This window comes from Durio zibethinus, chromosome 7, assembly GCF_047325235.1.
Source record: "Durio zibethinus cultivar Kanyao isolate XHJ-2024 chromosome 7, ASM4732523v1, whole genome shotgun sequence".
In the NCBI taxonomy this organism is placed as follows: Eukaryota; Viridiplantae; Streptophyta; class Magnoliopsida; order Malvales; family Malvaceae; genus Durio; species Durio zibethinus.
The window spans coordinates 24704229-24716257 of record NC_143168.1 but is presented as its reverse complement, the minus strand read 5'-3'; the positions used below and the strand labels follow the sequence as shown (position 1 = coordinate 24716257).

Sequence of the window (12029 nt, the reverse complement as noted above, 5' to 3'; positions counted from 1 at the left end):
ATATTTAATTTATATTTTAAAAAATAAGATTGTAAAAAAAATTAATTATTTTTTTGATATAATATAATTCAATCTTCTTAAAGTAAAAAAATATTATTTTTAATTTATAAAATTAAAGTTAAATATTTTGTTATATTTTTAAAAATTTTTATTAATAATTTAAATTATATAAATTTTTAAAAATAATAATTTTAATTAATAAAAAAATTATCTTATCATAATTTTTACATATATTAAATATAATATAAAACAATATTATTTAATTTAATTTATAATATTATTTTATCTTAACGCTTTGTTATGTTGCTTCAATGTAATTTTCAATCCTTTGTTATGAACAAAAAAACATATAAAAATTACTGAATTCTGGGTCAGCAGTAGCAGCCATGGGATCTTCGAACTAAACTTCAAGCCTCGAGGGAAAAACATAGCCACAACTGAAATGGCAATCCATGTAAATGTCTCAAAAGCTAGGGCAATTTTAAGCAACTTTTTTTTAATGAGTTAATTAAAGCTATCGATTAAACTTTAAAGTAATTATTTAAGGAAATATATTAATTTAAAATGTTAAAAATCATCATATTAAATAAGTAATTGCTTCTATTTTATTTTTTATTTAATTAAAAATTATCATTTTTTATCTTATTTTTATTTTAATTAATATAGTTCAAGTTTTGTGAATTTGTCCCGGCCAAAGTAACTGCTGTGAGTGGCAGAAATGGTAATTTTACCCCAAACGAGGGGCATTTAACGTTTCAAAACGGCAAGGGAGAAAGAAACAGCAAAAAAGCGAAGAGACGCGACCTGAAAAATATGCAGAGACGGATAGATAGAAAATCAAAATTGGTACATTTTTTAGAGAGAGAGACTTCACTTTGAAAAAAAAAAAAAGATTTTCCTGAGAGAGAGAGAGAGAGAGATCTGAGTTAAGCAACGAGTGTGGAAGAAGACTGAGTCGACTCGTGGTGTGGAGGCGAGTCACTGTTTCAAATATTAAGATCGTGACCTGGTCGGATCCTGTATCTTGAAATTGACGTTAACCGTCCGATTTAACCCCTCTCTGTCTCTCTCTCTTTAAAATTTCAACCTTTTTTGAAGCCAAATTGAAAGGGAAAGAAAAACCTAATCGGTCGGGTCAGGTTGCGGATCTTTCTGTATTTGGATGCTGCATCTACTTTCTTAGGTTTGTCTTTCTTTTTTTTTTTTCTTTCACACTTTTTAATTGTGCTGATTTTTTGTTGGTTGCTTAGAAAATGAACGAAAATAAATGAATATTTTTTTATGTTATTTTGGAAAAAATGTGAAATTTAATTTAAAATAGTGAAAATGTTTATTTTTGGATTTCTTTTTGTAAATTTAATACTATTTTATTATTTTAAAAAAAGGCAAACTTTTTCATGGTAATATGAAAATTTTACTTGTTGGAGCTCATCTTTTTGGGTTACATTTACAGATAAAACGTCTGTGGAAGCTTTAACTTCACTGTAAATGGAACTGAGGATAAAAAATGGAAGGCATTTGGGCAATTGTGAAGAAATTATAGCATTGCTGAATTTTTTAGTAGTTTCAATTGAATTTTACTATAGTTAGTATTGGAGGTGGATAGCAAAGCCTAAAAGCCCTAATCTTGGTAATTGTGGAACCTTAGAAAATAGAATCTTTTATCTTCAAAGACATTATTTTGGAGAATTTGAGATAAAGGTGGAAGGGGATTTTTGTTAATTTTTATGTTTTTAATGTTAGAGGTATTGGGGATGGGGGAAATCATAGCTTAGGATAGAAATCAAAGAGAGTTAAGTATAATGGAGGATCTTTCCAAGTATGCCCATAGTCCTGCCCATTTAGCCGTTGCCCGCCGTGACTATGCTGGGCTTAGGCGCATTATCTCGACGCTTCCTCGGCTTGCCAAGGCTGGTGAGGTTAATACTGAAGAAGAATCTGTTGAGGCTGAGCTCCATGCTGACGCTGTCTCAGCTGTCATAGATCGTCGTGATGTCCCAGGTAGGGAGACTCCACTGCATTTAGCAGTGCGGTTGCGAGATCCAATCTCGGCAGAGATTTTGATGGCAGCTGGAGCAGATTGGAGTCTTCAGAATGAGCATGGTTGGAGTGCTTTGCAAGAAGCAGTATGCACAAGGGAAGAGGCAATTGCTATTATCATTGCACGACACTACCAGCCACTTGCCTGGGCAAAATGGTCTCGTAGACTTCCTAGGATTGTTGCCTCAGCAGCTCGTATCCGTGACTTTTACATGGAGATAACTTTTCATTTTGAAAGTTCAGTCATTCCATTTATTGGTCGCATTGCACCATCAGACACTTACCGCATTTGGAAGCGGGGTTCAAATCTCCGTGCTGATATGACACTTGCTGGATTTGATGGGTTCCGTATTCAAAGATCAGACCAAACATTTCTCTTTCTAGGTGAAGGCTACACTTCGGAGGATGGGAATCTTTCTCTTCCTCCAGGCTCTTTGATTGCTCTTTCTCATAAGGAAAAAGAAGTTACAAATGCTCTTGAGGGGGCTGGTGCACAACCAACAGAATCAGAAGTTACTCATGAAGTAGCATTAATGTCTCAAACTAATATGTATAGGCCTGGTATTGATGTCACTCAGGCTGAGCTTGTTCCTTATTTGAATTGGAGGCGACAAGAGAGAAGTGAGATGGTTGGAAACTGGAAGGCTAAAGTTTATGATATGCTTCACGTGACAGTCAGTGTGAAGTCAAGGAGGGTTCCTGGTGCAATGACTGATGAAGAGCTTTTTTCTGTGGATGATGAAGAAAGGATGGCAAATGGTGGTGAAAATGACGAGTACGATGATGTATTGACAGCTGAGGAAAGGATGCAGTTAGATTCAGCACTTTGTATGGGAAATTCAGATGGTTTTTGTGATGGTGATGAGCATGGGTTTATTGACTGTCAAGAAAATGGTTCAGGAGGTTCCTATGAAAATTGTGAATCAAATGGTGTTGCTAAGGAGAAGAAGAGCTGGTTTGGCTGGAATAAGAAAGGCTCAAAGAATGGTGATGATCCTGAGGATTCAAAGATTTTGAAGAAGTTCTCAAAATTGGCCCCTGAAGGTAGCAACCAAAGGCAAGTTGATAGTCACAAATCATCTTCTGAATTTACAAGGGAAGATGCTGTGGATGGCAAGAAGGGTAAAGATAAAGGCAGCAAGAAGAAGAAGAAGAAAGGGGGCATTAGTGATGCTAAATATGAGAGTGAGTATAAGAAGGGTTTGAGACCTGTTTTATGGTTAACGCCAGATTTCCCTTTAAAGACTGAGGAGCTCCTGCCTTTACTTGACATATTAGCTAACAAGGTCAAGGCTATAAGGAGACTAAGGGAGCTTCTGACAACTAAACTGCCTTTGGGCACATTTCCAGTCAAGGTAATTTAAGATATATATATATATATATATATATATATATATATATATATATACTCAATAACTCAAACAATTAAATGATTTTATGGTAAAAATCCAGTTTAGTTTTTAATTGTATGCATAATTTATGTTTTGTTTTTAATCTCAATTCAATTTTTGCTATTTTATTTATTTATTCTTTTTGTGGTTTGAACAGTAGAAGTGATGATAAGAAATCCTGAAGTAGAATTGAGATTTCATAGTTGACTAAGAGTGGTAGTCTTGTCTTAAAATAAAAAGGAATCAATATCTTTAGGCATGAAAAATTATCCTGGGTTAGAGCAAATACTCTTATTGCAATTACAAACACTTTGCTGGCCTTGTTTTACTTGTGTGTCTACTGTGACATAATTGGCTCATTTTCTTCACATTTATGCTAACTTAGGAACTGAGTCTATTAGTGGTATCCTTGGTTGGTGCTCCTGTGGTGTTTTAAATCCAATTATATTATTTAAAGATGATTGGAAAGTAACTTGAATAAGTGCAGAAGTGCGGGGTTGTTTTATGTTAATTGGTGAATTGAGATACAAATGTGCATTAGATTGTGAGCTTATTGTTATTTGAGAATCATACCATGCAATGCTAATGAAAAACGTAAGGAACATACATATCAGATGTCATTCTTATCTTACTAATGGTTTACTATATTGTTTCTGGTTGAAAATCTTTGTAGTGGTTTGGCCATTGCTCACCCGAATCTGTGTTGTTGGTGTTTATGATATAGAAGGCTGAGATGGTTTTTGTACATGGGTGGTGAAGAAATTAAAATTTATTTGAGGGGAATTTTCTTTGTAACCATCTTTCTCTCTGTTGGATCTACAATATTCATGCAACTATCGTAATGCATTAGTGCTTATGCTTTAGGACCCTAGCTTAAGTCACTAGGTGAAGCTTGGATCTAAGATAGGTGTCAAGAGAGTGTCTCAGCATTTAATATTTAAAATGACTTGATGCTTGAAACTATAAATTATCCTTGAATGTGGAGGTGCATAATTTTTTAATATTTGGATGTTTAAGTTATGTTGGAACCATAATGTTCTGAAGAAACCACTTTTGAAATCCATATTTAGGTTTGCCATATTGTTGGAATCTGCCCAACTTCTACGGTAGAATATGTAACTGACATGAACCTTTTTGACAATCAGCCACATGCTTCGTGCATTATGGTGAGGCAGCAAAATATTTCCCAATCTCTTGGCAGTTTCTATTGTCTTTCTTTTTAATGCTCTTCAATTATAATTAACTTTGAAAGTGGTCCTAATGGTATAATATCTTCATTTTAAATTTTTGTCTGTGGAAATTTTTGTGCAAGTACAGTGGAAAAAGGAAAAGGCTTTTCTTTGGTTGGCTACTAACATGCTTTCTCGGCAATTGTTATCTGGCTGGTTTCTGTAAAATATCTTTCTTATGTTCTCATATTGAAGTTTTGAATGAATTCGCATTGATGTCTCATTCCCTATTCCAGGTTGCCATCCCTATTGTCCCAACTATTCGAGTCCTTGTCACTTTCACAAAATTTGAGGAGCTTCAGCCCATGGAGGAGTTCTCAACACCTCTTTCCAGCCCAGCTCATTTCCAGGACGCCAAGTCAAAGGAATCAGAGGGTTCAACATCATGGATTTCATGGATGAGAGGGAGTCGTGGTGGCCAGTCAAATGATAGTGATAGTCATCGCTACAAGGATGAGGTTGATCCTTTCCACATACCATCTGACTATACCTGGGTAGATGCCAACGAGAAAAAACGCCGTATGAAAGCCAAGAAAGCCAAAAGCAAGAAACACAAACGGCAGGCAGCAGCCAAAGGTGGGGATGGAGGCCAACAGATGAATGAAGAGGTAGAAGAATAATTACGTGGTCCCAGTTATTTTACCCCTTCAGTGGCATCTGCCAGAGAAAGAGGAGGTAGGGCTCCTCCCTCTACCCACTTTACATTTTTCTAATTGCACTTCGCTACATAGGGCTCGTTGATTTGCAGAATGATTGGTAGGTGAATCACTTTGATTAAGAAGAGCCTTGTCTTCTTCTGTTGTTGTATTGTTATGTGATATGAAATTGGAGAGGGACAATCTCCTTGTTTCTCTAATATCTTGTATCGATTCTAGTTTTTCTTGGACATCAAAATCTTTGTATCTAAATCCACGGTCATCAAAGTTTCATTTTTGTGATTGGTATTCTTTTTCCTGTCATTGTTAGTTCTTCATAACTCTTTTTTTTTTCTTGCTCTTTTGCCCTATCTGTCGTTTAGGCAAAAGCCAATGAAACTTCAATTAAAAAAAAAAAAGAAGGTAATAATGGGTGATGCCTTCGGGTAGCTGGTGGAAATGGACATGGCAGAAAGCTAGAAACTTGAATATTACTCGTTTGAAGCTGGGCTAAGTTAAGTCTATCACTTTTCTGGTTTTTGTGGTAGTCGCTTTTAACCTCGTTGTTGCATTGATAGGAGTAAAAACGAATTAAACATAAATGAATTTAACTGAATTTAAAAATTTTACTTATAATTATTTATTAAGTTTAATAAACGAAAAAGAAACATTTTTAAACGAAATCATGGGAAGTAGAAGAGAATAGTTCTAGTTTAAAAGACCCAGGCCTGGAACTTAATAGCAAAATTTTACTGGAAATTATAGCAACTATATCTACATGTTTTATTAGTAAACTTGGTTTGCATTTGGATTTGTACAAAAAGGCGCAAAATTACTTTAAAAAACTTTATACAAACAAAATAAATTGCTGTAGATTGATCTAATCTACATGCCTATCCAATCTAGAGATCTCAGATTTCACTACCAGAACCTATCTTTGTTGACGCTTAAGTATCCGGCCATTACTTTTCCTCCAGTGTTCCTCATGCCATCTATTAGAAAGCACCATGTGGATCCCAATGCACCAATAAAAAAGTCTGATTCCACTGCCATCAAGAAATTTACAAGAGGATAGTTCGAGCTGGTTTTCCTTCCAAGACTTGCCTCGTACGTAGCCATCGTTATGTTTCCTACTTGACGTGTCACATTTGTGTAATAGAAGTTCCAATGAGGGTACGATTTTGTTCTATCGATCACTTCCTGAAATTTAGTTAGGCCATTCATGATATCAGATAGATGAATGACAGCAAAACATTCATTCATTCATTAATTCTGCAAGTAAAAATGTCAAAATGCTAACCTGCATTTCAGTGGAGAGCCAAATGTTGTTGAGATATGGAAAGCGCTTTCGAATTCGGTAAGCAAGATCCATGTATTTTTCAAATTCGACAACTTTCATTTCACATGCCTTGTCTCCCATTCTTACATGCATACTTAGTAAAGGCCTAGGGACCCAAGGTTTGTGATTTGACCACACAAATTCTTCAATATCTGACTTTGGCTTGTTGATAATCACCTGTTATAAAAGCTCTCACGAGTAATAGTCTCAATTGAAGTTTAAAATGAGAATGAGTTTAGCATGCATGATCTCAATGTTGCAGCTTCCATTACATATGAACATGCATTCCCACATGTCCATTAGGCACGCAGGCGCGAATGGACAGACGACAAATAGCAGCAACATTGAGGTCTGAAGATTCTAAACTCAGTGTCAATTACCTAGGTAGAAGTCAAATAACAAAAGACTCAATCTTAGATGAACAAACCTTTGGCCACTCTCTGTCAATACTTGCAAGAACCATTTTTGCAGCTTCCTTCCCAAATGCAGCATGGCGAGCTATGTTCAATAAGCCACAAGTGTACTCTGTTTGAAATCTCATTAGATAGCGAACAGCCTGTACATAATAAATTGTATTCTAATTAGTCAAAGAACAACCATCTGATAGTCCTTATAGCATGGCATTCTCATTAGAAATAACGCATATGCCTGTGTGTTTCTATTTATATATACATGACTTCGCGTTGGAATGTAAATCAACAGTGACCAGCTAAATATGTAAACAATCTTAAGTTGTACCTGCGCTCTCCACCACCTTCGGTCCATTTTATGGTGAAAAGCAATTAAACTCCCGTTTATCTCTGTTGTAGGCTGCAAATAACTCCAAGGATCACCCCATACCCTGCATCAAATAGCGAAATCACTGACTTAAGATACACTAATGTTTTCCAAGTCGGTACAAACTCATTCCTGCAAATTGCATTTTGCTTACCTTGAAATCTTCCCTGCCCATATTTCCTTTGACTTGTAATTGTCTTTTCCTTTTATAATCCCCTTTTCCCATGCCTCTTTGCTGAGCATAAGCTCGAATGCATGGTCTTGGCATTCCTGGGATGTCTCTAGGAAGAAGTAGCACGACCAACTATTGCGCGATGCTAAAATACAAACACCATGGGAATACTAATGGTAACGTAATTCTTCCAGTTCCCAGACATTTAATTCCCAGAAAATGTAGCATATCGAGCAATAAGTTGTTGCAGATTTATACCTTTACAACCATCATGGTCAGCACGATTGTAGTATCTGGTAACAAGGACCCTTTTCTCATTGATTGCAATAGCAAGAAGCCCAGCCATTCCAGCAATCTGGGCTCCAATGCCAAAGCCAGGCAATTTTTCCCAGTCAGCCACTAGAAATTTTAAGTTAGGATCACGGCAGTTTATTGGATGCTGATGGATCCAAATGTCACACTGCACTTTCTTGGTAAGAGGATAGTTTTCTTCATCGGATCCCTCAATCTGAAAAAGATCTTGATTTTCAAAAATGATTCAGAAGCAGAAAAACATATCATTTTACAGAACAAGCGCATAATTTCTTAATTCTAGGCAAGAAATGTGACAATGAAAATTTTTAGTACTCATCCAACATCAATATCATGCTTTGAATAGCCTTTATAACTCAAACAGGTTAACTTAAATGTAGCTTAGGATTTAGGAACGCACCCATGGAGGATAAGCACCATCAGATATGGCGTAACGCTTAAAGCTTCTATTATTCTCATCAGCTGCAGTTGCAGGATACATGTCTAATGAACCCTTCCAAGTTGTCCAGGGAGGAAATCTGCCATCTCTAGTGCGCGTGTCAAGACGCTTATTCACTTGCACACTTGATTTGCAGTTCTTCAAATGAGGGGCATTTGGTACACTGGATTTACTGAGTCCAAATCTTTGCAAGAACTCGCTTTCTTCAGGTTCCCTCTCAGCTAGTAAAGCACCCCAAGCTTCAGTCAGTAAAGAAACTCTCTCATCATCGCTCTGTGTTTCCCTTTCCCGTGAGTCCACCCATCTCTCTGTTTCTTTCAGTTTAAATTTGCAGTCTGAACTTGTAACAACATCTACATTTCAATCAAGGAAAATGAATTACGTTAAAAGAAACATTTATTGTTCACAATCAAGAAATTCTCATACACAAATCTATTTCAAGTCCATCATTGTCAGTGATTTTAACAACCACCAAAAGTAAATTCCATGGACAAACAACTTAAAACTCCCAACATTGCAGGCTTGGCACTGGTTATTCACAAGTCCAAAAGTTGAGATGCTGGCTTCTAGCTTAAGTATGTTGAGTGAACCGAATTAATGAACTAATTATGATTATCTAGAGACTTAGTTAAAAGTCATCAACTAAAGAAGCAAACAACAAATGAGTGCAACAAGTCATTCCAACTTTTTGTTGCTTCAAGTACACCTTACATCAAATTCATCATTCCATGCATCAATCTGTCAATTTTCGACCGGACTTCACCGGCAATTCATAATTCGCTGAACCTCATTTTGGAAATAATAAGAACTCAATTCTGCAACTATTTGATCTGAATTTTCAAACTTCCAACCAAGTATGGTCTCCATTATTTACAAAAGATTATAAAATGCCCCCATTAACACTGAACCAGAAGATGAGAAATAAAGATAAATTCTACAACTACAGACTACAATCAAAAAATAATAACATATGAAGGAATATAATTGGCAGGTAATCTAACTTACTGATTATCTCTGAACTTGAATTCCATGGAGAAACCCCCATGGAAATGGATGCAAAAGAAATCCCACCAAACCCAAAATTACCAAGCGAAGTAAGAGCAGCCAGAAACAGAGATGTCAGACAAACTCCACAAAGAAAACCCACCACACAAATTTGACAAGGAAATGAACTGCCCATTTGCAACGCTTTTTGTGAAACCACTCTCTCCAAAAACTTCCGGTTTGTTGGCTCCATGTTCTTCTTTATTTGCCTTTTCCTTTTTTTTAAGAAAGAACCCTCTACAGCCCTTGAAGCACTGGTTTCTTTTCTCTAGAATTTCGTGACATTCCAACTAACAATGCAACTATAATCACATGAAAACATATGATAGTTTTAACTATGTTGACATTTTCATACGAAACAGAAGCTTGAAAGTTGGTTTATGTTCAACCAATCAAAAGAAAAAACACATTCACCAAATTGTCATTTGTCACCCTCAAATTCTCAACCATTCACTCCATCATTAATAACTCATTATCCTTGGTGGTCCACTGCTATCTTTTTCATTACAGCTGCAAAATATATTGAAAATTCTTATCAGGATTGACACCCGAATACCTACAAACAAGACAAAAGGAAGAAAAAAAAATCCAACCCAGAATTATAGAGAAGAAAAACCATAAAAAGGTATTACAAGATGAAATTCAGTGCAGGAAAATTCAGAGAATAAATTTACAAAGCATTTGAATTATCCAAATATTCATTCATTAAAAAGAAAAAAAATAACAGAAAACAAGATTTTTTTCAATTACAAAACTAAAAAAGAGATAAACCCAAAAAGAAAGAGAGAAAAATATGATAGCCTCAAATTGAAGATTAAAACAGTGGAATATATTCAGTAAAAAGAAAATGATAAAGATAAACCCCACATTTGATAGCCTTGAGAACGATGGATAACATTGAAAAAGACAAATGCCAACAAAAATTAGTACAAAGCAAATGACACAAGATAAGAATCTTCAATAAAGCATCTTTTTACCAGAAACAAACACCCAGCAACAATAAAACACGGTAAAAAAGTGTGGTGAAGGTCATTTTCATTTCTCAAATATATGAAAAAAGAAATGGTTCAAAATTCAAACCAAAATTACATTTTCAGCAAAACCCAGGAAGAAAAGGACAAAAACTTTGCAGTAATGAAAGTGAAAAAGGACAGACCTTGGGAAACCAACCTTGTTTCAGTTTCTCAAAGAAAATAACAGAGAAACAGACATGTAACATAATTATCATAACTCTGACTATTCTCACAGGGTAAAGTGCACCCATTTTCTTGGTTATGATTTTGGGTCATTGAAAACTTTGATTTGGTACTCAAATTAGTGTCAGTTCTCTTCTCTCTGGATTGAGTGCAACAGATAACACACTAAACTAAGCAAAATATATAGGATTATTGATTTGGAGCAGGTAACAGAATATATTTTACATGCCTAAAAAAATGGTCCAACATTTCAATGAGGGAGGCCCCCTACAACCTTACTTCTTCCATTATCAACATCATCACAGCTCATTTACAATGGAAAACAACAAAAGCTTTTGTTTGGAAAGTTAAAACCAATAAAATTATGGGTAGTGGCCTTGGCAATTTGATGAAGACTACAACTTTTTAGTATAATATATCATATATTCAAATATAAATTAATAATAAATTAATTAATTTTAAATAAATTTATTGAAAATATAAACAGATTAAAAATATTATTTAAATTTATTTATTAAATTTAATAAACAAGTACAAATAAAAAATAAATATATTTACAATCAATTCAAAAAAACTTTGTTAATTTACTTTAATCGTGTATTATGACTTTATTTTATGATTAAATTTCTAAAAATTTAAAGATCCAATTATAAAAACAGAGCGTGAGATGGAAATGTCATCCACCACACAACCCAATAGAGTTTTAATAGATGAAGAAGCAAAAAGAAGATGGAATTAATCTTAAATTAATTAATTACTTCACACTTTAGATTAGTGGTGTAATAATGTTTGTGATCTACTAACAAAGTAACATCTTAAGCTTTAAGCTATAATCATGTGTAGTTGAGTAATCTTGTTTTCCTCTAATTGGAACCGTTGGATATGTTTCATAAAAAAGCCTAGTCAAAACATGTTGGACCCACAATAGTCGATCAGACTCTAGCAATTTCTAAGTATCAACCGAAGTGGTCGGCTGTCGGTTGGGATTTTTTTATTTTTATCAATTTTTGTGCAGATAATAAATAAATAATTTATCGCATTCGTCAAGAAATAAATTTAATTAATAAGATTTAAAAAATGATACATTTTTTAATTTATATTTAAAAATAAAAATTTAATATAACAAAATAATACATTTATCAAAATTTTTAATACCGTTTATATTCACTAGTAAAATAATACAATAATGTATAAAAAAAACTTTAAACAAAATAAAAAGGATAAGAAATTTTTTTTTAAGAAAAAATTTGATAATGGATAAGTTATTCAATTTCTCAAATCAAGATAAGATATATCATATTTGATAGTTTAAGATAAGTGATATAAGTTATACATTCGATATGACTTCAATAAATGATCACTGATAAGATTCAAATCTAAAATTTTTTCATAGAAAAAGATAAATCTAATAGATTGAATCAATCACTTATTAATAAATGCATTCGAGATAATTTC

General features: G+C 34.2%; 2 protein-coding genes across 3 annotated transcripts; one reads left to right on the top strand and one right to left on the bottom strand.

Moving 5' to 3' along the window:
- Positions 1–813: 813 nt before the first annotated feature.
- On the top strand, positions 814–5619 carry LOC111277116 (uncharacterized). The gene is made up of 3 exons (XM_022863303.2): positions 814–1183; positions 1454–3395; positions 4897–5619. The coding sequence occupies exons 2-3, from the start codon at positions 1803–1805 to the stop codon at positions 5278–5280; spliced, it is 1977 nt and encodes a 658-aa protein (XP_022719038.2). The 5' UTR covers positions 814–1183; positions 1454–1802; the 3' UTR covers positions 5281–5619.
- Positions 5620–6024: 405 nt separating this feature from the next.
- LOC111277115 (uncharacterized) lies at positions 6025–10182 on the bottom strand. Of its 2 annotated transcripts, none has more exons than XM_089763963.1 (8): positions 9340–10182; positions 8296–8687; positions 7842–8102; positions 7566–7728; positions 7373–7475; positions 7062–7190; positions 6596–6811; positions 6025–6495 (listed from the first exon to the last, which is right to left on the bottom strand). In XM_089763963.1, exons 2-8 carry the CDS (start codon positions 8297–8299, stop codon positions 6217–6219), a joined length of 1155 nt encoding a protein of 384 aa, XP_089620089.1. In that variant the 5' UTR covers positions 8300–8687; positions 9340–10182; the 3' UTR covers positions 6025–6216. The 2 variants fall into 2 exon arrangements, with proteins under 2 accessions (XP_089620089.1, XP_022719034.2); XM_022863299.2 differs by having other exon boundaries at positions 7842–8091.
- Positions 10183–12029: the final 1847 nt, after the last annotated feature.